Source organism: Fusarium oxysporum, chromosome VI (assembly GCF_013085055.1).
Source record: "Fusarium oxysporum Fo47 chromosome VI, complete sequence".
Taxonomy (NCBI): Eukaryota; Fungi; Ascomycota; class Sordariomycetes; order Hypocreales; family Nectriaceae; genus Fusarium; species Fusarium oxysporum.
The window spans coordinates 3244886-3270934 of NC_072845.1; the positions used below are offsets into that span (position 1 = coordinate 3244886).

The 26049-nt window shown below is 48.4% G+C and overlaps 8 protein-coding genes across 8 annotated transcripts; 3 read left to right on the forward strand and 5 right to left on the reverse strand.

The window, feature by feature from the left end:
• Positions 1–522: 522 nt before the first annotated feature.
• FOBCDRAFT_241208 (Sodium/calcium exchanger protein-domain-containing protein) lies at positions 523–2094 on the reverse strand (the record flags this gene model as incomplete). Its single annotated transcript, XM_031185897.2, has 5 exons — positions 523–683; positions 736–1252; positions 1299–1529; positions 1581–1792; positions 1848–2094. 5 exons carry the CDS (start codon positions 2092–2094, stop codon positions 523–525), a joined length of 1368 nt encoding a protein of 455 aa, XP_031037032.2.
• Positions 2095–4908: 2814 nt separating this feature from the next.
• Positions 4909–8262, reverse strand: FOBCDRAFT_226736 (endo-1,3(4)-beta-glucanase). The gene is made up of 5 exons (XM_031185893.3): positions 6385–8262; positions 6192–6336; positions 5754–6141; positions 5277–5701; positions 4909–5222 (listed from the first exon to the last, which is right to left on the reverse strand). The coding sequence occupies exons 1-5, from the start codon at positions 7972–7974 to the stop codon at positions 5206–5208; spliced, it is 2565 nt and encodes an 854-aa protein (XP_031037028.2). The 5' UTR covers positions 7975–8262; the 3' UTR covers positions 4909–5205.
• Positions 8263–9509: 1247 nt separating this feature from the next.
• FOBCDRAFT_226739 (uncharacterized protein) lies at positions 9510–10625 on the reverse strand. The gene is made up of 2 exons (XM_031185892.3): positions 10372–10625; positions 9510–10319 (listed from the first exon to the last, which is right to left on the reverse strand). Exons 1-2 carry the CDS (start codon positions 10496–10498, stop codon positions 9664–9666), a joined length of 783 nt encoding a protein of 260 aa, XP_031037027.2. The 5' UTR covers positions 10499–10625; the 3' UTR covers positions 9510–9663.
• A 359-nt stretch (positions 10626–10984) lies between these two features.
• On the reverse strand, positions 10985–12171 carry FOBCDRAFT_226741 (DnaJ domain-containing protein). The gene is made up of 2 exons (XM_031185891.3): positions 11957–12171; positions 10985–11901 (listed from the first exon to the last, which is right to left on the reverse strand). Exons 1-2 carry the CDS (start codon positions 12090–12092, stop codon positions 11138–11140), a joined length of 900 nt encoding a protein of 299 aa, XP_031037026.2. The 5' UTR covers positions 12093–12171; the 3' UTR covers positions 10985–11137.
• Positions 12172–12312: 141 nt separating this feature from the next.
• Positions 12313–13120, forward strand: FOBCDRAFT_43761 (cytidine deaminase-like protein). Its single transcript, XM_054705123.2, has 2 exons — positions 12313–12944; positions 13003–13120. Exon 1 carries the CDS (start codon positions 12324–12326, stop codon positions 12825–12827), a length of 504 nt encoding a protein of 167 aa, XP_054561098.1. The 5' UTR covers positions 12313–12323; the 3' UTR covers positions 12828–12944; positions 13003–13120.
• A 2938-nt stretch (positions 13121–16058) lies between these two features.
• On the forward strand, positions 16059–19580 carry FOBCDRAFT_295188 (ribonuclease H-like domain-containing protein; the record flags this gene model as incomplete). Its single annotated transcript, XM_031185889.3, has 4 exons — positions 16059–16333; positions 16389–17626; positions 17674–17906; positions 17952–19580. The coding sequence occupies 4 exons, from the start codon at positions 16059–16061 to the stop codon at positions 19368–19370; spliced, it is 3165 nt and encodes a 1054-aa protein (XP_031037024.2). The 3' UTR covers positions 19371–19580.
• A 2517-nt stretch (positions 19581–22097) lies between these two features.
• Positions 22098–22766, reverse strand: FOBCDRAFT_226746 (glucose-repressible protein Grg1). Its single transcript, XM_054705124.2, has 3 exons — positions 22518–22766; positions 22311–22377; positions 22098–22256 (listed from the first exon to the last, which is right to left on the reverse strand). Exons 1-3 carry the CDS (start codon positions 22637–22639, stop codon positions 22236–22238), a joined length of 210 nt encoding a protein of 69 aa, XP_054561099.1. The 5' UTR covers positions 22640–22766; the 3' UTR covers positions 22098–22235.
• A 1628-nt stretch (positions 22767–24394) lies between these two features.
• Positions 24395–26022, forward strand: FOBCDRAFT_43778 (uncharacterized protein). Its single transcript, XM_031185887.3, has 3 exons — positions 24395–24701; positions 24747–25458; positions 25505–26022. Exons 1-3 carry the CDS (start codon positions 24525–24527, stop codon positions 25927–25929), a joined length of 1314 nt encoding a protein of 437 aa, XP_031037022.2. The 5' UTR covers positions 24395–24524; the 3' UTR covers positions 25930–26022.
• Positions 26023–26049: the final 27 nt, after the last annotated feature.

The following is a 26049-nucleotide window of genomic DNA, read 5'->3' on the forward strand; positions in this document are numbered from 1 at the left end:
TTTCAGAGGCTGGCGACATTATTGCGACTACTTCACCAGTGACTGTCAAAGAAGAGATCAATCTGCGAAAATATTGATTAACTATCCGATCAACCTTTCCGTGCTTGAATTCCGTCTCCGACCTCGCAGTCCAATGATACAAGCAATAAAAAAATCCAATAAGCACAGAAACCGGCAAGGCCATTTACTATCCCTCGTTTCCTTTGACACAATGAAATTTCGCGAATGCGACTGAACCTCCCTATTCCTCTCCCTGTTTCATTCCAGAGTTTGATGGAGTGTCTGGGGCTCCCAAGAAGCAGTCCTGTCCAGCGGACTGCATCCGCTTAGTAATACAAATATGAAAGTTGACTCGATTATCCGACTGTCTTTTGGCAGATCGTTGAAGCCACAGTTTTCGGTGGCATTCCTGGCTATCCAGAACAAGCTTCTTGATGAGACAAGTCACTCGTTGGTAGTAAAAATATGTGTTAAAACATTAGTTGATTGATGATGATTAAGACATCAGGGGAACTCTAGCATTTAGTTGCCAGGGTCCAAGACATCGGATGGAGTGGCATAGAAAGCCAATGCGATGATAATATAGAGACCCATAAGCATAGCACCCTCCAGGTAGTTGGATTTGCCATCCTGGACAGTATACGTAACAACGAGGACAGAAACTCCAAAGGCAACAGTTTGGACTGGGAAGTTTGTCAGTAAATATTACACAGAAAGGAAATGGATCAAACTCACAAGTCTCGAAGTGAAGAGTCATCGGAGCACCAATGATCCAGCCAACAATGACGAGGAAGGGCGTGACCAGGAGGGCAATCTGGATAGAAGAACCAACCGCAACACCCATGGCGAGATCCATCTTATCACGGAGGGCGACAACAACAGCAGTGACGTGCTCAGCAGCATTGCCAACAATGGGAATCAAGATCAGACCAATGAATGCTCGGCTAATTCCGGAGGTCTTGACAAGATCATCAATGCTGTCAACGAGGTAATCGGCGCAGACAGTGACGAGGACGGTAGTGACACAGAGGACGGCAATGGCGGCAAGGGGTCCAATAGTAGGCTCCTCTGGCTCAACTTCCTCGCCATTCTCGTTCTGGTTCTCGGCGTCGAAAAGGTTACTGTGTGTTCGGAGCTGGAAGATGAGATATAAGACGTAGAGCAGGAGAAGAATGATGGCAGTGCCGCGAGAGAGTGTGAGGATGCTCTGGGCCTTCTCCTTGGAGCCACTCTGGTCAAGAACTGCGTAGAGCTATAAAAGTTAGTCGAGTTTTTGAGCAGGGTTCGATTTGACATACAGCAGCGGGAATGACGAGTGAGGCTGAAGACAGTGTCATAAGGGAGCAAGTTGTCTGTGCAGTAGCTGAAGAGAAGGACTGCTCATAGCCATTGCCCGACTCGCCTCGATGAATGATACCACCGAACAAGAAGCACATTCCCATGACCAGAAGAAGGTTAGAAAGAATGCTACCGAGCATAGAGGCCTGGACGAGCTCAATTTCGTTTCGCTGGAGAGCAACAATGCTGACCTAAATGCACGATTAGTCGTAATATATGAAGTGAAGGTCTGTGCATCATACAATAAGTTCCACGGCATTTCCGAAGGTAGCATTCAGGAGGCCACCAAGAGTCTCACCAAGCTTCATCGAGAACTCTTCTGTCGCAAACGACAGCACAGCAGCGAGTGGGATAATGGCAAAGAAGTTGATAGTGAAAACGGCAGTAGAACCCCAGCCCATCTTACCAGCAACAATACCAAGAGGTACCATGACCAGGAGAAAATTGACATAGTCTATTGAACAAAGTTAGTTGTGTATGCGACCGTACAGCGAGAAGCGCCAACATACTGCTGAGAAGGGTGACCTTGGCAATGTGCCAGGAGTAAGCCAGACTCCTGACGGCAATGTTGCTGTTATCAATACCAGGCGTATGCTTCGAGTCGAAGAGGAACGTCATGGTGCTCGAGTCTCGGCTGAGACTGATATGGCCGTTGCCATTGCGGTGACCGAGGGTGTCATTGAGGGCCGACGAGGCACCGCCATTAAGGAGCGGGCTATTCTCGTCGGCTGTATGGTTGTGAGGTTTGGCAGACATTGATCGTCTGATCTGAAGGTTGAAAGATGGAAGAGCTGTTGGTGGTGATCAAGGCACCGACATGGTCAGCGGATGAGTCTTTGATATAATAAATGAGTAGTGAGAAAGCATCAAAAGGCGGAGTCGACGGTTGTTAAGCAATAAGCGACGGAATACAAAGAAGTCCTCAACAGGGCAAGTCTCAGAAGATTGGGGTAGGCTGCATGGTAGGCTGACAATTGGACCTGGGCCTGTAGAGCCTAGATCGCTTGGCCTTGTCTCCATGGGGCGGGTGCTTTGAGCTTGTTTGTTCTCGACATGGAAAGGAGCGGACCCTGCTGCGCCTTCCTTGATGCGCATGCACAGAGATGCAAAGTGAAGATCATGTCTGAAGCTGGCGCGTAGATAGGATGGCGATCACGGCAGTGCATTTAGGTCCAACTGACAGCGCTTGCCGAGAGAGGGAGGACGATAATGAAAGACTTGGAGATGGAGGGAAGATACAGGAACGGGTGGACTCGAGCTGACGGGAAGAAAGCCCGTGTTAGGCATTATCGCGTCCCGAATAAACTCACTCTTTCACTCGATAACTTGTACCAGGTGACAAGTCCCGTATCCGTTTCCGTGTCCAAAGAAGTAGGAACCGAGATAATTGAAGTTGACGTAAAAGTGAAGTTGAAAGAAGGATAAAACGATGTGGGCACCGAGTGGTAAAGGGCAATAACGTATAGGGATAGAATATCGTGAGTGGCGCCGCCTTTGAGACCCCCGTGTGAAAGAAGCTAATCTTGCACTTTGTCTCGTTCTGGCTGGTGTGTGGCACTCTGTGCTCAGATGCAGGGATGGTGACGGTGATGAGATGGAGATGTGGACGGAATATGGAGATGGAGATGGAGCAGGTTCAGAACAGGTGTGTAGATGAGGATCTGGTTTTGATACCAGGGCATTGGATGTTTACTTTGTGCGTGGTAGAGGAATAGGTAGATAGACTTTGAGGAAACCGTCGTTGCTTAGGTGCTTGCTTAATGCTTAATGATCGAGGAGAGCAAAAAGAAAAGGCTAAATGCAAATGCAAATGCAGATAGACATTTTACTTACAAACCATGATTGCGTCGAGCTTTCTCACAGCTAATTGATTGATTGATGAGTGTGTATGCGGTTAAAAGGTTGAACGACCACGGAATTGATCGAGTCGGTCTGGAATGAGCGAAACAGAACGAAACGAAACGAGTAACGAAGCGGATGACGATCCAATCCAAAAACAATGTTTGAATAGAGGCAGGCAGTGTGTTGTCTGTCTGTCTGTCTCTTCAATTGTCTTTCTTTCACCCCCGCTCGACGGAGTGTGTACGTTACTGTATGGACAGTCTAAGGGAAGAATAGCGTCGGCGGGTAAAAAGAAGCGGGCGTAGGTATCTAAGCTACACAGCCCTGGGAATCTCCAACAATTAGACGACGGGTGGTGATGCTGTTGATGCTGATGGACTTGAACGTGGTGGTTGTGTTGCAGGAACGAAGAGAAACAACCCGCGTTGCCCCAGGAGGCCTCCTTCCTTGGTTATGCTCTGGTTGGGTCTGGGTCTGGTTAGGCAAGGAAAAAAGCTTAGCTTGGCCCTGGAAGAGCAGCCGAGCGAGTTGACGTAGGACATGGTTCCTAAGCGGATCGGCAGGGTTACATCAGCCAATCCCATCCGGCCACTGACAAAAGAAGCTGGGCATCAACCACTGAGCTACCCACTGAGTGAGCTGCCAAGCTCCCCACTTTCCAGGAGAGCTCCAGGTTGTCCTGTCACTGATGCTCAATTATTCGGCGCAACGCTCTAAGCTCCATCGAGAAACTGCCGATTCCAGCTATCAACGCAGCGGCCCAAGAAACAAGTTAGATTACCTGGTGGCTGAGCAGAAAAGCTTAAAACTTTGAATCTGCAAGTGCCTTTTCTTTGTCTTTTGTCTCTGCCATTGTAAATCTCGTCAAGAAAGGGAATTGTCGAAATTAACGCACCTTCTGAATTAATCCAAAATCACCAATAGTTGTACGCCTCGCAATTCTCCTTTTTCTTGGCATCTTGGTGACCCCTGTTTTTTTGCGGGCAGATATCGTATAACTACGGATATGCAAGATACATTCATTATGAGTGGCCTTATACATCAAACGTCATGTAACTTATGCCGGAGCCATCGGCTTACGACATAATAGACTCCGCCATAATTCCATGTTTTTTTTGTTTTGCCTTGCGCAACCGTTCAATCCTGTCCATTCTTGTCCGACGCTGCCGTGTCGCTGGGATTTACGCCAATGGACAACTCGTCATATGTAACTCCAAGTTGAGCAAGAAAAACTGTTACACCGATTCTCAGCTTATGTCTTGTCTCATCTAGTGTTCTCTCATCGGTGTGCAGACTACCTTAGTCAGATAACAGTGGCCAGTTTATCATCCTCTCAAACACATTAAAAAGAAAGGTCTGTAGCACTCAATGTTTCAGGCATATGCAGACTTCAAACTGCCCCATAATCATTTTCCACTTGGTAGTCTCCATTCTTGGTCACCTACGAACCTGTCACTCTCTTCCTCTTCTTGGTCAAATTCGAGGCGGTGTTAACAACCTGTTTCTTGGCGATCATCCACATCTCACTTCCCCTTGGCGTAAATCTTCATCAAGGGTCGTCATGGCTGCGCCCCAATCAAGCCAGGCCAGATAGTCACCTTCTCAGTGCCAGCACGTGGGTTCGATTGATCCCAGATATCCGAGTTCCGGTATCATCAATACAAGGTATTCACACTTCATCGGACTTCGGGGCTTTTCAAGCCTCGTCCTCCGATGTTCGTTAACGGCTTAAAGGTAACCAATGAAATTCTAACGGCGCCCTGTCTAGGGTCTAACATCTGCCTCCCGTCTGTCTAATCTGGGTGAGGTCAGAGAATATCTTACTGTCTTTCTTGCTTTCCTCCCCCATTCCTAACACATTCAAGGGCTGTTCTCTCTGCCCATTCCCATTATACAAAACAAATGTTCCCGTCGAGGTATCGCCATGTCTATGTAAGGTATGTTCAATATTTGTACAAGGTGCTTATCTCAGCACCGACGCTGACGTTTGGGTCGCAACGCAGCCATCTCACTTTCTATTTCTCATCAAATCTGGCCCAGAGCTGTATCGTGATTGTCAGCCATTGTACTCTTGCATTTCATTGTTGTAGACTTACCCGCAGCATACGCCATATACCATGTCCTTGATGCTCCACCATCGATCCAGTTGGGATCAAACTTGGACTGGGTGAAGAAAGTCCAGGCAGTCTTTGGCTGAACTGTTGCATAGTTGCCATAGATGATACCCTTCCACAGGTTGTTAAACTTGTCGACACGGCCCTTGCTAAAGTAAGTGTCCCATTCCTGCTGAACGAATGTGGCGGTTCGTGCGAAGTTGGATACGGGGAGGATAGGAATCATGTGAATGCCCTGGACTGCCTCAATGGCTGCGCTGAACCATGTTGTGTGGTGGACCTTGTTCTCGAACAGAATACCCGCGACCTTGTTGCCGATGAAGTTCTTAGGCTGCACGGTGTTGGACGTGGTGTAGTAGTAGTAGTCTTGCATAGCTCGTGACATGACGGCAAGCTGGAGGTTTGCTCTGTTCTGTTGTCAGTTGTTTGCGATCAAATTGCCTGGGCTGCCCAACTTACCTCGCGACCATGTTAGTGTCCTTAATCACTGTACCCCACATCTTCAGAGCATAAACAGACATCATGTCCTCGGAACTCGATTCCTGGTCCTTGCCATCCCACATGGGAGTCAGACCGTGAGCCCAACTGTGGCCGTGGTACCAATCGAAGCTTCGCCACATGGGAAAGTATTTGTCACTGCTGCTCGGGTTCGCATAATCACGAACAAGAGAGTTGACGTAGGCTTTGTTGGCAGCAAGCCATTTGCTATCCATAGAGCCAATATAGGCGGCAGCGAGGACGTGGTAGCCGTAGTGGAAATGGTGATCATTGTAGTAGGTGTTTCCAAAGTCGGATCCTGCTTGGCCTGTCTTATAGGATGCAGATGAAACGACTCCGCCCCAGACGGCTATTCACCTGATTAGCTAACGTAAAACCCAGCTTTGACAAACGACTTACATTCGTAGACAAGAGGGTAGCTCTGCTTGTTCGAACCGAATCTGGCAAATGCCTGCTGAAGTTTGAGTAAGCCAGCCTGTGCCAGAGCCTTATCTCCCAGCATGTTGTTGATGACATAGATGATGGAACCAAACTTTGCCAGAGCCTACACTGTGTTAGTATATTTCTCATGGAAGCTTGACGAGGGAGTTACCTTTCCAGAAAAGTACATCGAGTCTGTGTTAGCCTGCGCGTCCATGTCTTGCGAGACCTCGGACTTGGCAATAGGTGCGATGATTTTCTTCGCATTAGCAGTCAGACCACGGCTACCTTTCGCTGGATCCCAGGGAGCAAAGCCCATGTCGACGGGCAGCGCAGACTCGACCATCGTCCAGGTGGTTCCTCCAACAGCAGTAGCAATACCCTTGGTAGGTGTCTGGAGCGAGTACGTCCTCATCTCCTTCTTGGTTGTAGCATCGAATGAGCTGACGTGGTGAGGAAGAGCAAAGACCCAAAGCTTTCCGGTAGCGTGGCCAGCTTTGGTCCATGTGAAACTGTAAGTGCCCTGCTTGCCAACAGTGTTGCCGCTGACTGTCATGCCAGTGGCATAGATACCGCAACCGTTGTCAAGAACTGCCTCGGACTGGCCGACCTTGGGATCCTTCGCAATTTGGATGAAGCCATAGAATGGCTTGGCCGAGGAAGCAAGACCGTTGTTGGTGACCTTGAGGGTAAGAGGGTCACCCTTGGTCTTGTAAGCATACAGACGCCAGGTGGTTCCATCTTCAAGGACGAAGTTGTACTTGCGCACGTTGGACTTGGGATCTTTTGTCACTTGTGTCATAGTTCTGAAGTAGACGCCAGTCTGAATCCAAGGTGTACCACCACTGAAGTACGCAGTCGTGAAAACGCTGCCTTGGTAAAGGGGAAAGGTGATCGTTGCTGCTGACTTGCTGTCCTTCTTGAGGTAAGCTTTAGCATAGTGAGGGCCAATAGAGTCCATAGTCAAGACCGTGTCCTTGCCAAGTTCCTTTGCCGAGATGATCATAGACTGGATACCAACAGGGTTGACGTAAAATTCGACGGCACCATTAGATTGCACGTCGCCATATGTACGTTGTGACGCCTCGATATGAGAGATAGACATGCCCCAGCTTGCTGCTGGGCCAGTGCCGCCCGCCCATGTGAGTGAGTAGGGGTAAGTATAGACGGGGTTCTTCTGATCACCAAGGTAGAAGTTGGAGTAAAACTTGTTCGTGCCAATAGGGCCGTTCTGGGTGACCATGGGCGTTTTGGCAACAGGGTGAGTAGTCTTCCTTTCGAACATCGATGGAGGAGCACTCGTATCGATGGGGTTGGCGAAGATGTTGGGAGCAGCAGCCATTTTGGAGAGACCAGATGGTACAGCGTTGTTTGTAGTAGACTTAAGTGGTTTAAGCAGACTTGTAGGGCTGGGGATCGACGTGCTCAGGACAGCGGGTTCTGTGAGAAGAGGATTGTATAGATCCGTTACAACGAAACCTTCGGTATGAGGTTCAACGTCTGAAAGAGTTGGAAGGACTTGAGCTGTCGCAGTGGTTCCAACCTTGCTAGTACTGACTTTGACGCTTTCGGTGACGGGAATGATATCCTCCTTGTCGTAGGTTGTCAAATACTGGAAAGCAGATGTTTCGATATCTCGCTTGAACTCTTCGTTAGAATCGTCCCAGGAATCAGCAGAGTCGTCTTGGCCTTGGGGCAGGGCTAGGACTTGTCCCTGGGTTAGCCAAAGAAGCCATACGGGCAAGATGGTGCGGGTCTTCATGATGGGCAAAGGAGTGTGATGCTGCCTTGATCAAGAAGATCACAACCTCGATAAGACTTATGAGGCTGAATGAAGCTGGAGAACAAGCTGAAGGGTAGGGGTTCCATGGCTCATATAATATAGCTAGCCGCCCTACGCTCCAGGGTCTGCTCCTTTCCTTGAAGCCATCGAATGCGGAAAACCACTAGTCCAGTGGCACCACGACTGATAGAGCTAGCATGCACTTACATCGGAGAATGAAATGAAGTGGACTGTGTCTCGGCGGCACAAACGAAGAAACGCATGTGGCTTACCTGGAAGCTAGACCAAGCCTAGAATTGACCACCAAAAGAAATGCTGCACTAGCGGGTCAGGGTTGACAACGGGTGGTCGAGACCTAGCAGATGCGAGCAAAGATGGCGTAAGCGATGATGGGTAATAGGATTTAAGAAATTGGATTCTCTAGGATGGCGTAGGATGCGAATGTGATAGGATTCTGAAGTTGTGATGATGGGGTTGAAGTTGAACGAAAATGGCTGGAGGAATTCCATCTTTATCTTTTCCCCTTGAGGAGCCGATACCAGAGAAGCTTGGCCATGTGCTCTCTCGGACTATCGTTCTTTCTGACTCTTGGGTATCATTGAAGCCCAGGAAAGAGCATCGTGAACAGTCGTGGCGGGGTCCTTTTTCGCATTCCAGATCAAGTGTCTGCGGCGCATGTTCTCAGTTTCACACACAGGGTTTGTGATCCATGGCGCGTCGTGATGCACCTCAAAGGGGAAATCGCCTAGATGCTCATATGTGGCGTCCGCGTGTGCCTGCAGTAGAGGGGCCAGTTAATTGCCTAGCGCACGCCGCACTTGGGCATGGGCTGCAGGCTGCTCCTAGTTCCAGGAACTATCGATTCGCGACGAGTTAGCCTGGAGGACTATTCAAGGGATGGCTTTGGCTGAGCTCGCCACACCTTGCAAACTAAACGTTCAAATTTGCTTCGGAGTTCAGCTCCGGTGGTTCGGGTGAGCTTTCAACCTTATGAGTGGACGCCACTTGTGTCCTTCATTTATTTTCATGGCTTGCGTTCCCGAATCAAGTGTCAGCCTTGAGCGTTGAGGCTAAGTGGCTTCATAGCTAAAATATATTATTGTTTTGCATATAATCCGTCCTTCATGCGATTCCTTGAGTTAAGAAAATTGTCTCTCAGCAGGAACATCATCAGTCTTGCTATGACTTCGCCTGACGAATATTCGCCTGATGAATACGAAGTCATTTGTCGTCTGTCCGGTGGCCAGACTCTCTTCTCCAGCCGCTTCATCGTTGATGTTGCATTCATGAAACAGGCAATTCGATTTTGAACCGAGACAATCACTTGACTTCGTATGTTACGTTCGAGACCGTTGAGACAACACTTGACTTGTGGTAACATTTACCCAAACACCAGGACGGAGGAGTTCGTTAGAAACTGAGACAATGATCTAGTGACAAACCGTTCCGGCGTGTCTCAAAGACCCCAAGGCCATGGGTCTCTAGCCTCTAGCACACTTTATCAATCAAGGTGATTGCGTATCGCATTCCAGAACACGGCACAATGCGCTTGACCATGCCAACCACTACTTGGCAACTCTCTTTTATTGTTTATTCTGGCCCAGATCTAAGAATGAACGCCCGCTAAAATGCCCTAGCAAGTACACCAGCGATCAGGAAATCCTCAGTTCATAATCCTAGCGCATCGTATTTGCCTTTTCCACCATGCTCAAGAATTTGCCGAAGATCCAGCCGCATTTCTTTGTGCGGCTTCTGCTGCCGGATGGGCTGTTCAGCGTGGCCCGCGGACTTCGATGTCTGCTTCGATGCTCGAGGCTCTACCGTTGCTTTGATGCGTTTTCGTTTCCTCTCCGCTTCCTCTTCACTCCGTTCAGCTTCCTTTCGACATCTTCGGATTTCGCTGTTTCGTAGAACCCATGGTTTGTCAAGAACCTCGGACTTGAATTTGACCCTTTTTTCCCATAGAGTAACCTCTTGCGCAGTGCTTCGTACCTTGATCATCTTCTCAATGGTGAGTTGTCGCTCGTCTCTGAAAGTAGATAGACCTCCCTTAATGTCGACAATGCATCCGACAGCAATATTTGGGAATGGGTCTGGGTTTTGAGGCGGGTCAATATCCGCTTTCTTCGGAGCAGCATCTCCTGTTGTCGCGCGACTATCACCTTCACCAGAGATTGGTATGGAAATGATGCACTCGATACATGCGCCGCTACTGTCGTCTATTGTATACACACGTCGGCTTGCGAATTCGTCAATGGCGACGACTAATCCGACTATGCGCACCCATTTGATGGGCAGATTCCCATAGAAGTAGAAGTTTTCGCCTGGAAGTCGTCAGTCTAGAACACAGTGAAATATTCAACAGCCTAGACTTACCTTCAAACCCTTCGTACTGACCAAGGTCATGGATATCGGTTACACGAAAGAGGCACCATTGGTTCACGGTTGGCGCAAGATGAAAGCAATATCGAGGATATATTGGGGGCTTGGCGGATTCGCTCATGGCATCATGATAGCACTCTTCTTCAGATGAAGACTAAACCATTATTAAGCATTGCCATATAGTATCGCGCTCTTGCGTATCTTGTCGTGGTGACGCGTTTGAGAGCAGGTTGAACAAGTGAAGTGAGACCTGGCGATATTGATGGTGGCTTGAGAAGCCCCACCATAGCTTAGTGGACAACCGACTGACCCGTGACAACGTCACAGAATCATTGCATACTAGGTAGTGAAGTCGTTGAATTGCTGGGAATACTTGCCGCAACAATTCTGAGTGTTGTTATAGAATATACCAACGGTTAAAATTTTTGCAAGGAAACTTGCTTTGGAGATATGAGGTTCGATGTTCGTTAGGAGAACAAATCTGCTTCATGTCTGTTTGTCAATCATGTCCATGATTTTTATACCACCTTCGTTGACTAAGGACTGACACTCTCCATCTTGTTGAAAGAAAAGTCGCCGGAGATCACGCTACACTCACTAGTATTCTTGCAAGCTTAATATGAGTAATTCAATTCTTCTCAGTCTCTAAATTCTTTCCTTGTCCTAGTAGTGTATCCTTGCCTTAACCTACGCCCAAACACCAAAACTCTTGACCCAATAGCCACATTACCGCAATCCGATATTGCAATCCACCTGGAGTCTACCGTTTCGACCTCTTCGAGCCCTTCAGACGAGAAGCAGCTGCCTGAAAGGCCTCTTCCGACGGCTCATCTTCAACAGGCCGCTTCTTGCCCTTCTTGCCTTTGCCCTTGCTCTCTTTGGCACCATACTTTTCGGCGAGATGATCCAGGAAACTCTCTGAGCGATCTTGCTGTCTCTTTTGGATCAGTGCTGCCAGGTCGTCCTCTGAATTTCCCTTGCCCTTCTTCTTTTTGCTCTTCTTGTCGCCGCCGAAGAGCTTATCGTGCACACCTAGCTCCTTTGCGTAGTCTTCAGCCTCCGTAGCTTCAGCCCGGGCCTGCTTCACACGACCCTCTCGCTTCTTCTTCGACTCTTTTGTGTAGGCCGGGAAGCTGGGCACTTTCTTGCTCTTGATGGCCGTGTCGATGATCTCACGGAAACGTTCGTCGTCCTCCAAAACGTCGCTTAGAATGACTCTCTCGTACAGCGCATCCATGTCGCCTTGGCAATGTTCGTACGCATCGAGCACATCTCCCTTCTCTTCATCAGAGCCTTTGTACTTCTTGGCAAACTTCTCGATCGCATCGCCCGACACAGACTCTTTATATTGCTCTCGGTAGTAGTCGCTCCAGTTGAATCCTTCGGAGTCTACGATCGATTCGGAAGTCGAGCCAGTCTCATCATACCGTTTGCGACGGGCGGGGTCAGAGAGGATGGCGTAGGCGAACGCAATAGCTTGGAATTTCTCGTGCGCAGCATCTTTCTGATCTTTTGGCACCTTATCTGAGGAACAGTATAGTTAGCGTTGCTCGTCTGTGTTGAGACCGATTTGACAAACCTGGGTGGTTCTTAAGCGCAGCCTTTCGATAAGATTTCTTGATGTCATCGCTCGTCGCAGTCCTCTCGAGGCTCAAAACCTCATATGGGTCAATAGTGGGAGGTTCGCTCTCCAGCACATCTTCGTGGTCCGACATCGTATCGATATCGTCGATTTTGGTTGATCGTGTAATGGAGTGCAAGTTCGATTAAGCTCGAGCTTGTTGCAGGAGTAGGAGACGCGTTGCGACGCGCTCACGGGAAAGGTGTGGGTCCAATGTTAAAGTGCTTTCGGTAGTCGGAGTTTACACCCGCCGACCGTTCAAGATGGATCAAAGCTCCCGCATCGAGACATTTCGTCATACCTTACAAGCACCACATTAATCAATATGGCTACAATAGAACCTGGCAACCACAAGGCCGCAATGGAGCGCGCCTTGGGTTTGGCCAACAACTCCCCTCCCAAACCCACCAACTTCCGTGTAGGAGCTCTAATTGTGCGGCTTAGCGACAACACCATCGTTGCCGAAGGATACACTCTTGAACTTCCCGGAAACACCCATGCAGAAGAGACATGCCTATTGAAGCTGGCTGAGCAGCATGGAACGACAGAAGAGAAGCTATCAGATGTCTTCAACACCCCCCATGCTCTATACACCACTGTTGAACCCTGTTTCAAGCGGCTGAGTGGCAAACTCCCCTGCGTCGAAAGAGTCTTGCGCCAAAAGTCATGGATCAAGCACGTCTATGTTGGCGTTCAGGAGCCCGAGACTTTTGTTGGGGAGAATACAGGTCGCAAAACGCTCGAAGATGCCGGTATTGAGATCCACCATGTCTCAGGCTTGGAGGATGAGATTCTCAAGGTTGCGACTGCAGGGCATATCAAATCATGAACTAAGTTATTCGTGTGAGATCAAATTGCTCATTCATGGGCGCCAACGAGTAATGGACGGTCTTGTGGCATATTGGATAAATTTGTCAGTTGGATCTGAGATGAGGTGGAGGAGATGGCAAGTACCACCCCTATATTACCATAGCATCTCAAGCTAATCGACCTTGTTCCCTCAGAAAGCTATAGTTTAGTTCTATCGTTAGCAGTCAGCATTGATACATGCTACACTGCTCTAATGGGCTGTCCTCCCCCGCATGCTGTGTTTGCGATATATCAGTCAATACATCAAGTCAGAAGATCAGCTATCAAATTTGCCGAATTGCATACCACCAATCATCAGTCGATTTATGCTGTTCAATGTCAGCCACTATAGTACAGATCTGTCCTGATCGGCAAGCGTTGAGTTCCGCTAGGAGGCCCTATGTACCATGGTGTGATTGCGGTCGCCACGTAGCACACCGGGTAATCCATCTGTGCAACGTTGAACAAGATGCTTCCATCTTTTGTCTTTGATATTGACCTCATATATGTGAATTTTCATCCCTGGATGCACTATATTCCTGCTACTGAAGCACAAATGATGTCTTCACATGACCTAGTTACCAAATTACCATCTTTTCAACGCTGAAATTCATTTATTGCCACTCTCTTCAATACAGATATTTCAAATATGAACTTTCAATAACCCCTTGTAAGTCTGGAGCGAAAGACAGAACTGAACCATGCCGTCCAATCTTCTCAGTGTAGTTCCTCAGGGGTGAGAAGCTGAACACCTAGATTCTCGCATGGTCTTTTATTCGCTTCTTTGTGCTTCGTACCCAGGCATTTTCTATATAACAAATCCAAATGTGACAAATGATCTTTACGACACACTGATGGTCGGCGAGAGGTTGTGAGTGAAATGCGTTTGCCTTTGACGTGCACATGTCAAAGGAGGGTTCTATACAATTCAACACATGTGCTTGGGGAGAAATTTATGCTAAAAATACAGGACGACCATACTAGGCTTTGTCCTTGGTGTAAAATTCTTCTAAGTTTCCGCATCTGAGATACACTTGAACTTGTGCGCCCAATTGACCAAAACGAAGACTTGATGCCTCTGCTATCGACCCTTGTCTCTTCCTCTTCTATGTGATCTCTTTTCACTACTTCCGTACTCCTCTTTGATCTCAGCACATGTAACTTGGCACTCAGCACAGAGTGCCGTAGGAACCAGGAGGGTGTGCCATGTGAAATATTGGCAGCTGGGCTTGAGGTATCGGTTGAGAACCTGTTCCGGAGGTCCGTTCGCAATCCACCATTCGCATATGTCCCAAGCAATTGTATCTACTTCGATCTTGCATACATGCCCATGGGTGATAAGTCTGTGAGGAACTATCCCTTTCTTGGGGCAATGGGTGCGTCTGCAGGGGCAGATATAGAAGCCGCGTTGACCGGTGCACATGGTATTTCTTAGGTTGGTGAATGCTATTCCCACTCCTGGGGCTTTTGGAATATGAGATGACTGGTGCTTTGATTTGTTCTATATGTACTGGGATCATAAGAAGAGTCTTGAGGTGATTAATGGAGTCTTTTCCTGGGCAGCTCATTTGTTGAAGTCTGTTTTGTCTACCCGGCTGTTGGTTCTATGGTGTAAAGAAAGATGCATTGACATGATGGACGGCATGGCGACTATTTACATTGATCAAACTGTGGTTGAACATGATGATAGATTCCAGTGTGTTTTACTTGGAGTTTAGAATTATGCGGGAAGCCGAGCATCGCTCCAGCCGTAATGAGTGTAGAATACCGAGAGTAAGGTGATCAATACACAAGTTCTTACTGAGAATGGCAGTGTTGCCAGAATCTGAGATTCCGAGGTCTCGAACAGAATGAATAAGAATGTCATTTCGGTTCTGAGTTTCATCATATGGTTCAGGTTACACAGCACATCTATGCAAGTTGTAGGTCAATCCAAGCAAAGGCTTAGCATAAAGCGAGCAATACCTGAGGTACTTAGTGGGCCAATCCCCTTGTGCGATGCGATGTGCCTGTAGTTGCTCAAACTCAAACATCTAGCATGTGTTGTATGTTTGGTTATGCGAGCCCGCAGGGCTGGTCTCGCATATGGCAAATTGTGTGGACAAATTGCTGATTTCAGGCGTACCAAGATCCAGCGGAGCAAGCACAGATCGTAAGTTCTTTGGTGATGGCAGAGCATGGGACGGCTCGCGGAAATGTTGTCCGACAGCAACTGTGCTACGGCTACTATTAGAGTGTATACTTGTAAGGCAGGGGTTGCTATGATTATGACCTGCATTCAACCGTAGACGCAAACATGCTATGTATCTCCTCAACGTTACTGAACTGATAAAGGGGGATTCTGCACTGCATCAACACAAGCTCCGAGCGTGTGGTACCTGCAAGTGACTTTTATCTCCAATGATGAAAAAATGGGCGTGATTGAGTTTCTCTAGGGTAAACGGTTATCATTGAAGGTTAATAATGACAGCTGGAAAGCCTCGTTAGCCCAGCGAACTAAAACATAACGTATAACGTCATGGCAACCTTGGGAGGCCGACCATTCTAAGGGCTACAAAAATACGTCTGGCGCATGGAGAAAGAAAGGGCGAAACCTAACTCTTCCCTTTTGTGTTTTTTTTGCATGTTTTCTCTCGCTTTGACAGATTTGCCCTCTGTCAATTAAACTTGAACCACCTCAATTATTCCCCCGCACACCTAGTGTTGGTTAGCTTCAGCTTGCTCCACCAGAAACGGGTGAGCTCCCTAGCTGCCGTGTTAGTTCTCCCGCCAGTCCCTGACTACAACCGACCTCTTTGAACTCCTCTACAGCTGTTGCCGAAGAGCCTCTTTGTCATTTGGGTAGAGGCAATGATTAGGCCACTTTTACCTTCTGTCGATCAGTCACTTCTCAGAGAGCCAGGCTGTGTCACAGCAAACAAGGTTGTGACTGCTTTGGCAATGATTCACGCTGGCGAAGAGCCTCTCTCCGGGTCTTTCACATAAAGATGCCCAACTCCTGCTCCTCCTAAACTTACACTCTCACACACACTCATACCTGCTCACCAAACCCTTCATTCTTCTCTCATCATCATCAAGTGACAGTCTTTTGAAGCTTGATTCTTATCATCAACTTTGACTATTAGTATCTACATTACATTCTCTACACATCGCTCGCTGCCCTTTACATCTTGCTACCTTATAGCCCTTGCCTATCCAAATCTCAATTGCCATGGCTGACCGAGGTGGTCGTGGTGGGCGAGGCCGGGGAGGCCGTGGTGGTGGCCGTGGTGGTGGCCGCGGCGGCCCTTCTGGTTTCTCTGACTCTAGAGGTGGAAGAGGACGAGGCGATGGCTTCCAGGGCAGAGGTCGTGGTGATGGAAGCCGTGGTGACTTCCGAGGCGGCTTCAGCGGCCCTAGTGGCGGTCGTGGAAGAGGAGGACCACGAGGTGGTCGTGGCGGCCGAGGCGGCTTCGGTGGTCAGCCCGAAGGGCCTGCTGTCTTCACGTATGTTCTGTCTTATACCCTATGTGTTGTCGTTGATCAATACTAACTTATGCAGCATGGGAAAATCTATTCCCCAACCAGATGGCGCCATTGCACAGCTTGAAGATGAAGTGGTGAAAAGCCAGGCCATATCTGTCGCTCAGCTCACCTCCAACATGGGCAACCTGTCAATGGAAGATAAACAGAACCTCGGAAAGTTCCCTCCGCGACCTGCCTTTGGCAGTAAAGGAACCCCAGTCACACTCTGGACGAACTACTATCAGGTCAAAACTCAAACTCCCGTCCTCTACAAATACACGATGACTGTCAAGGAAATTGTTCCCGAAGGACAGGAAGAGACAAAAGAGCGCGTCCCCAAGACTAAGGGTAAGGGAGGCAAGCCTACAAAGTCTCGAGAGTCTGGTCCTCGCGAGGTCAAGGGCCGTAAGCTCTACCTTGTCATCAAAGAAGCCCTCAATGAACTCTCCAAGAAGGACAAGAACTTGCTCCTTGCGACTGAGTTTAAGTCACAGCTTATCTCGTTGCGCAAACTCAAGCTTGAGCAAAACAACACCATACGCTTCAACATGCCCTCTTCAGAAGGCTCCGAAAAGACAGATGTCTTCGAAGTTGTTTTCAATGGCCCTGTAGAGGCTCGTGTTGACGAGATGCTCAAATACGTCAACTCAAAGACTGGCGCTTCGGATGATGGCAGCGATCCTTCCCAGGCCATGACCTACCCCAAGTTCCCTGATGTCATTGATGCCCTGAATGTCATTTTCGGCTTCGGCCCACGGTCAAAGCTTGACGAGATCAGCGCTGTGGGAAGCTCGCGCTTCTTCGCATTCGGGAGCGAGAGCCGCCGAAACGAGGTGATCTTGGGCAGACTCAGAGCTTTGAAAGCTGCGCGCGGCTACTTCCAATCCGTCCGCTTGGCCACTGGCCGCCTTCTCTTAAACGTCAATGCCACTCATGGTGTCTTCAAGATTGATGGTCCCTGTGCCGCCTTCTTTGATGGGTTCGGTGTTCACGCAACTCCGTCATCTGAGATGGCCAGAAAATTGAAACTGCTCAACAGATTTCTTCCCAAGACCCGCGTCTGGATAAAGACCAAATACGGGAGTAAGGAGGTTCGAAGATCCAAGGCAATTCATGGCTTGGTGTCGATCCGCGACATCAACAAACAATGTCGCGATAAGACTCCCAAGTTCCGCCATGGGACAGATTTTGTGGTTGGACCAGGAGATGTTAGCTTCTGGCTGGAAGATGAGGGTAACAGCCGGTACATTACCGTCGCGGATTTCTACAAACAGAGTATGTTTCACCCTCCACATTCGATACTGATCTAACATGTGATCTAGAGTACAACGTCAACCTGAAAAACTACCCCCTTTTCAATGTTGGCACTGCCGCAAAGCCTACCTTTGTCCCTGCCGAGTTTCTCGAGATCCAGCCTGGGCAGTCAGTAAAGGCTAAGCTCACCGGCGCCGAGTCAACTGACATGGTGAATTTTGCTTGCCGAACCCCATATGCCAACGCTCTCTCGATTACCACGGATGCCCGAGAAACCCTCGGGCTTGACGATGACGCACTGGTATGAGTTGTAAATTCCGGAAGTGGGAAACGCTAACTTCTCTAGGGTCATTTCGGCATTCAAGTTGGTCGACAACTCCTCACGGTTCAAGGACGCGTTCTGGCCGTGCCTCGAGTTGCATACCTCGACCAACAGAAGAGAGCCAAGACTGTCGACCCGCGCAATGGAGCCTGGAACCTCAAAGATGTCAAGGTTGTCAAGCCCGGCCAACCCGTCAAGAAATGGACCTATATCAACATCCTGTCCAGCCCTAGATCTGAACCCGTGGGATCTCAGTCAGTTATTGCGTTCTCCCAGTTCATGAGGAAGACCATGAACATTGCCGTTAATGACCCTGTTCCGCTGAAACCCGACTATGCCAACAGCCAGGATGTCGAAAAGGTATTCGTTTGGGCCCAGAAAAACCAAGTTGAGATTATTCTTGTGATTCTTGACTCAACTGATTCGGAAATGTATGGCAGGATCAAAACCTTGGGCGACTGTACTTATGGTATTCATACCATCTGCGTTCAGGGTTTTCAGCTGCGTAAGGAAAATCCCCAGTATTTCGCGAATGTTGCTCTCAAGTGGAATCTGAAGACTGGCGGTGTCAACCACAAACTTCACAATGAGGTCGGCCTGATCAAGGAGGGCAAGACAATGGTGGTTGGCTACGACGTTACACACCCCACCAACATGTCTGCCGACAAGAGTGATGCTGCACCCAGCTTGGTTGGCTTAGTGGCAACTGTTGACCGGGACATGGGACAATGGCCAGCCTACTCCTGGGAGCAGTCATCCAAGCAGGAGATGCTTGATGAGACCTTGACTGAGGCATTCAAGTCGCGCCTTGAGCTTTGGCAAAAGCACAACCGACAGGAGTTGCCAGAGAATGTTGTCATCTTCCGCGACGGTGTGTCCACTGGCCAGTTCGCCCAGGTTCTTCGCACAGAATTGCCACGCATCCGCATTGCGTGCAATGGCAAGTACCCGAAGAACAAGGCTCCGAAAATCTCCATCATTGTGTCTGTCAAGCGACACCAAACTCGCTTTTATCCCACCTCCGAAGAAAACGCAATGGAGAAAAACCACAATATCCAAAACGGCACGGTCGTCGACCGCGGTATCACGGAGGCTCGCTACTGGGACTTTTTCCTCACCGCCCATGCAAGCATCAAGGGCACTGCCCGTCCTGCGCACTACACAGTGCTTCTTGACGAGATCTTCCGATCCAAGTTCAAGAGCGAGGCAGCCAACGAGCTTGAGAAGTTCACTCACGAGCTCTGCTATTTGTTCGGGCGGGCCACCAAGGCTGTGAGCGTTTGCCCTCCCGCCTACTATGCTGACATTGTCTGTACTCGCGCTCGAGCTCATCGCCCCGAGTTCTTCGAGGAGACTGACGGGGAGAGCGTCATCACTGCTGGATCAGCCGCTAAGGGCAAGGCAATCCACCCCAGACTGATCAACTCCATGTACTATATCTAATGTGCTGTGGCTCGTGGAGACTTTGTGCACATTTCTTTCTGGAAGTCTATGGGCTTATGGATGGGAGATATGTTGTCTTTCTGGAGGATCGTCGTTTGGTGAGCTGATAGAGGGACATTGTTTTGCTTTTCAGTTGGGCAATACCAGAAACACGAGGGTGTTTTTTTATAGCGATTTTAGTATCATTTCTCTACATGGAAAATAGCGAGGTAACTCTAGGTTGTTAATCGATTTTGAAAAAAAGCAGATGTCAGCAAGACAGTAAGAAATAACTCATCAGGTTCCTATCATTCTGCCTTCAAGAGTCTCTTGTGGCAAAATCATTGTTGTTGGATAGAAGTCGTCACATTCAGCTTTGTATATTCTCCCCATCTTGTTGAAGAGAGGGTGGCATCCAGGCTCGGTGAGAGTCCGTGCGAAAACACACAGAGACGAATAGGAGCCCGATCAATACAATCACGCCTGTATTCGCAGCTGTGTTTGCGCATTTATTTAGTTAGTAGCAAGTTCTTCGTCTTTACATTGTTTGGGGCTCCCATCCGTTCAGCCTGCTGACTTGTCGTGAAAGATGGCACCAAATTTGCATTTATTTTGATACGCGGGAAGTAGGTAATTATTGCTCTCGTCGGGCTCTGCTCTAATATTTATTCTAGAACAAGTCTAAGGGGCTTGCAGCAGTCAGTCCATCATCAACTTTCATATGCATTATTCTGGTCCGATCGAATGCGTAAGTCAATTCAAACATTCTTCGGGAAGAATGATGCGTTGGGGTCATGACACCTGTGTATAGCATCTCACAGCCATACTAGCCTCCGCGAAGCGCAAATGCATCACGATTATCGACGCTGTGTTCAGACGCTTAACAACCATTCTAGGTCCTGGCTTCTAGCGAGGAACAAAACACCTCAGCCATCTGTTCCGCGAAGAGCATAGGTCGCTCGAACTCTGGGTGGAGATCGAGGTTGATGACTTGCTGGGTCCAAAGGATCATACGGAGGTACAATACCGAGCCATCAGCGATGGACTTAACAGCTGATGTGGCAGAGTTCCGTACTCCAGGCTCGTATAAGACCAGTCAGAATCAAGCAGTGTCGCGAGCGGTACCCTCATGACGAAGTGAGGCAATGTTGATCAATAGATTACCTGAAGTTGTCGATTGACCTCAATTTGCAAGAAAAATGAAATCAACCCTAAGTGGTAAGAAATGGTAGGTCACTTTATGATAAATTTGGAGGGGCTTCATGACTCCTTTACCTGATTATGTCTAACCCCCTGAATTCCACGGTGATGGCTGTGGTTTCTTCAGGTTCCGGGAAGCTCCTACTGGCGATGCAATTGTCTTTTAAGAAATCAGAAACCTCTATAGATACCTCGAATGGCGGCAGAATAGCACTTGAAGTCAGGCGTCGGTTCCCATCTGTGGTATTCCGTCTCGCAAGCCAGGCTTCCATCATATCGGCATCCATGGCTTATAGCCTGTACTCATGTAGTATGTGCGGCAAGTTAGCTCAACGGCAATTCTACTCTCTCAGGATGAACGTGTTGAGCTTTCCTCGGGTTTGGCATTGTGAAAATGGGGACCAAAGCTGCCCGGAGATCAGGAATTTCACGGGACCTTTAACAGACTTTTCTGCTTCTGTCTCAGACTCATGCCAAACATGAAGAATGTCAATGACTGTTCATTCAAATGCCCTTAATATCTTCACGAAATCGGCTCCTCAGTAGGTAGAAGCATCATTCCATAGGTTGGCAATAGAATGGTTTTAATCAAACCAAGAGTTTTGAGCACCGCGTGGGCATATCTGTGAAGTGTTCTCCAAGGCCTGACTTGTTCTGGCAGAAAGCTTAGGACCAGCGGAGAAACCAATATTAACCACGAGCTTCATCCTCGGTCGGTCAGACACTTCGACTAGGTGACTGATGGCATTCATAGTCTTTTGGGCTCGTTGTCTGAGATAGAGTTGTCTTGCTGGGAGGTCGGAGTGGATATTAAGCCGCAGATACTGTGCTACTTATATCAGTGGTGGCAGAATTGTTATGTTGAAGAACGTTCGCGTGCAGGTAGTTTGACTCACACAAGATTGACCACTTCTAGGTACAGCAGTGTGAGTTGGAAGAGCGATGAATCGGACATAGATCCAGTGCACAAGAGGTACAGGAGGGTTGGCCAACTCGGGAAAATGAGAGCAACACTCGATTGGGATATGATAGGCTAGTCTCGGGTGTCGATAATCATTATGTTGCATCCAGAGACCTTCCACGGCAGCCGACGATATGAGCAAATAAAAGGCTAAGAATACGGATGTCTGTGGTTGTAAAGTTGCTAAGAGACGAAGTAAAGTGACAGAGAATGTTCAGTAAGTTATTCCATTCTCCCATTCCACTGTGGTACGCAGAAGAACAGCCACGCGTTTACTGGTGAAAGGACACAATCCGAAACATACGACATCAGCCAGTACATTACGTTCGAGTAGGAAGGCTTCAATGCAGATATGTTTTTGATATTTTACATAATATGCGGTCGCTTTCTCAGCCATCAGCCATAGACTCAGGATTAGGTGTCGTACCGTTACACTTTTTCGCTCAGTACAATATTTACATTCACAGCCTCATACGAGCAAATCTGCTCAGAATAGACCAAACTTGGACCCCACTTCCGTTCAAGCAATGGATGTTTTACGAGAATCAAATCACAACATGTTCACTTCACTCTACCCTCTCTAGGAGTTCTGGTGTTTGACTGTTTGTATTAGGTGTAGGTAAATACAGCCTATGTAGTCCCAACGCTATTCCCTTTCAACGCCATTCCGATTCATGTCGATTCATGTTATTTTCATGTCGATCCGAAATACTGGAGGAGAGAACTTAGATGGCCTCCTTGTGGACCTGTCGGTTTCGGTTAGTCTCGTGTAATCTAATCGATCGTAGTTGAGGACTTACGTCGGCCTTCTTGTCGTGAGTGGTCTCGTCAATCTTGTCACCAAGGGCATCCTTGGCAGCGGTGGCACTGCAGAGAGATGTTAGCAAGATGTTGTTACCATCAGGTGAAGCCGTGTCGAGTGGGCCTGGGTGAGGCTCAAGATGTATTCGTGGTGTTGAGGCCGTGAGGGACTCGTGGGTAATCTGGATAGGGAGGAAAGGGCTTACCGGGTGGAGATGGGGACGTTGCCGTCCTTGGCAACCTCCTTGTTGGCCTCCTTGGAAGCACCAGAGGTGGCCTGCTGAACGGTCTCAGCGACGTAGTTGCCGGCTTGCTTGAGGGACTCCATTGTGATAGTGGTTGGTGGTTTGGGTTGGTTGTTGTTTGTGAGTGTTTGTGTTGATTGAAGATGAGAGTGTGTGGTAGTGAAAGAAGATGAGGTTGAGGTGGGAGGAGAAGGGGTTTAAGTAGTGCTTGGAGAGAAGGTTCCTTGCTCGTGATTCACCTTGAAGATGCAGGCACGCGTGGGCAAGGAGGAGCAGGCAGGAGAGAGCTCCGGAGGTAGCTCCTGATAGCTACCCACACTGAATCACTGTGGCTTCTCTAGCAAGATTCACTTTTGTGAGGAGGGGCACTGCATCTGCTTCTCAGATCGCGATCGTGTGTGACGTCAGTTGCGGTGTTGGAGCAGTCTGGATTGCGAAGCTGCATAGCATACTACGTCATCGCAGGGATGGGAAAGTCCATTTTTGAACCAAAAGCCAAGATGTTGCCCAGCGCCCCAAAGCCCACTATTGTTTCGATCCGGGGAGTGGTCTTGACTGACTTGTGATTCCCTCGATATCATTGGATGATAATAGACCGAGGAACGGGAAGCTTGATGATCACTGCAGACAACTTGCGGCTCCAAGCTAGAGGATTGCCAGTATGGATGCCCTGGCTCAGGGACGGTTATGTGATTGGCTGAAAACCACATGTCTTCATGCACAATGACAGCATCACTTTGTCGAAAGCACGTCTTGTGAGGATACAAGATCAAAGCCCAATCCAATGCCCCTGTTACTGGAGCCAATCCAAACACGTCGAGCTGCATTTTGGCGTCTGCTGTGGCTCGTTCTAGGCTTTTTCTCAGATCGCGATCGAGGTCAACTGATCTTTTTAGACGGAAATTCTGCCCGTGTAAAGCCGACGATCGAGATACATCGACGTCAATGTTGGTAAACAAGGCATTGCCATCGGTTGCCTAAGGATAAGCATGCCACAATATCATCAATAACCGCGGGTGTCAATGTGGTAAATTTGATAAGATAAAGTTCGGGAATATGACGGGTTCAGGGTCCATCCTTGAGGACTTTTTCTAAGGGTATCAACACCATCTTCTCTCTGAGGATTGAGGGTCCCTGAAACAAGGGTTCCCCCAGGTCGGCAGTCTTGTCTTGCGCAATAGATACGTCAGTGGCAGTTTGGGTGACAGGGACCGATTAAATTTGTGCGTTGTGAGCTGAAATGGAAGTTTAAGCTCAACTGAGAAGCATTTGCCAAGTAATACCCTCCTGCTTGCGGGGTATTGCTCAAGGTGAATTTAAAATAACTTTCTGATTTAGCTGTTCTCGTTTTTTGACCAAGGTCTGAAAGGACAACTCAATGATCATGAGGCTTGGCAAGTAACCGTTTTCATTGTAAGCTTTCATATGTCGTCATTGGCAATAGAGCTTGGTTTTGATGTTGTCGATGAGCTCCTCATCGGTAAAATTAGAGTCAAAAGTGAGGAGTTGAGTTGAGGTTAATGTCCAAGGGTTCAAGCGATTGCTCAGGGAGGACGTAAGATACGAGAAACCTCACCACAGAAAGCATATTTACCTATGCAAGAAGAACAACCGGCGATATTAATACCAGGAGAAATAACAATTAAACTTATAAAATATTAGGCAATAACAGCTTCTAGAAGACGTAAAAACTTGTGAAGATGACAGCAAAATGAACAGCTATAGGGTAGCGAAGAACTAAGAGCCAGGCCAAAGGACGCTCACGTGAGCATTGGCCCGTGCCCAACAGCCATTGGACCCCGCCACAGGTGCGGTCAGGAGGCTCAGGCCCAAGGGATATCAAGACGACAGGATATATCGAATGAATTAACCATCAACGGATTAAAAGACTCACAAAGCCTCATACTGGGGCCTTAAATCATAGTCTTGACTCATATCGGCTTAAGAACGATACAATAGCGAGCCGCCATGGATCTGGCTTATGATCATATCACAGAAGATGGTTACGCTAAGAAGACGGAGGAGCCAAAGAGTCCTCAACCTCAGTCAACGTTGAATGAGGACCTCCAAGACGCATATAAGGCCTTTTCCAACAGTCCATGGGGTGCCAGGATTGGTGGCTTCTTTGGCAATGTTGTGAAGCAGGTATGAGGTCTCAGCTCTTGAATCCTGCCCGTCTAACATGCTTAGGGCGAATCAGTATATACACAAGCCTCCAAGGAGTTGGCGGAAGTAGGTGAAGATGCATCAAAAGGACTTACTGGCCTTCGATCAACAATTCTAAGCCATACAAGGAACCTTTCACTCAACACCATGACTGGCGGCGAAAGCTCTAGAGACGGCGAGAATGATCAGGCCACCACACCTAGGGCATCACAGGATGGTTCATCAGAGGCCAAACAGTCCGAGAACACCCTGGCTCGGCTCAGAGCTGAAGCTGCCAAGAGGTTAAAGGACCTCCAGAAAGCCGAGGATGCCGCTGATGAGGCCCTTATCAAGTTTGGCGGCAATGTCCGGAACTTCCTTCGTGATGCCGTCAGTATTGCACCTCCACAGGAATCCGACCAGAGTGGCACTGTTCTCTTCGAGAGTAAGGATGCTCAAGGCAAGCGTGTAATTCATACATCAAGATTTGATGCTCAACTACACGTTATTCACACATCGACGGAGAGTTTCACAAAAGATCCCAATAGTGCTGATTATGCAGCGTGGTCAAAAGATTTTGATGCTGATAAGAAAACACCTGAAATCGATGATGATCTACAGAAATTCCCCGACTTGCGAGCTACTATGGAGAGGTTGGTTCCTGACCAGGTTCCCTACGTTGACTTCTGGAAGCGCTACTATTTCCTTCGTCATGGTATTGAGACAGCTGAGGCTAGACGACGAGATCTTCTTAAGGGTGAGTCAATTGGCTATTCAATAGTGCTCTTGCTAACAACCGACAGCTGCCTCCGCCGAGGATGATGTTGCTTGGAGTGATGATGATTCCGACGAGGATGACTCTGACGCTTCCGATGATACTAGTACACCCGCGGCTAAGACTAAGGTTGAGACCAAGGTTGAACCCAAGGACGAGCCCAAGACTACCCCTGCTACCCCCTCAACCACTGCCACTACTGCCACCACTGCCACCACTACCCAACCTGCAAAAACCCTCTTGAAGCCAACTGAGCCCCGCAAGTCAAATGACGAGAAGTCACAAGCGGATAGTGAGGCTAGCTACGATGTTGTCGGTGCAGCATCTGGCAAGACAACACAGACTCCCAATAGCCCCAAGGATCCTAAGGACGCCAAGAAGAAGCAGGAGAGCAGTGATGAGGAAGATGATAGTGACGAAGACGACTCAGATAGCGATGAGGACTGGGAATAGACGTTGGAAATTCCAGTATATGTTTCAGAGGATAGGATTGTCGCTGTCCAGTTTGGCGTTCGGAATTAGTGAAACCATTGTGGCATGTTGAAAGAACCAGAGCCTGTAACTTGTGGGTAT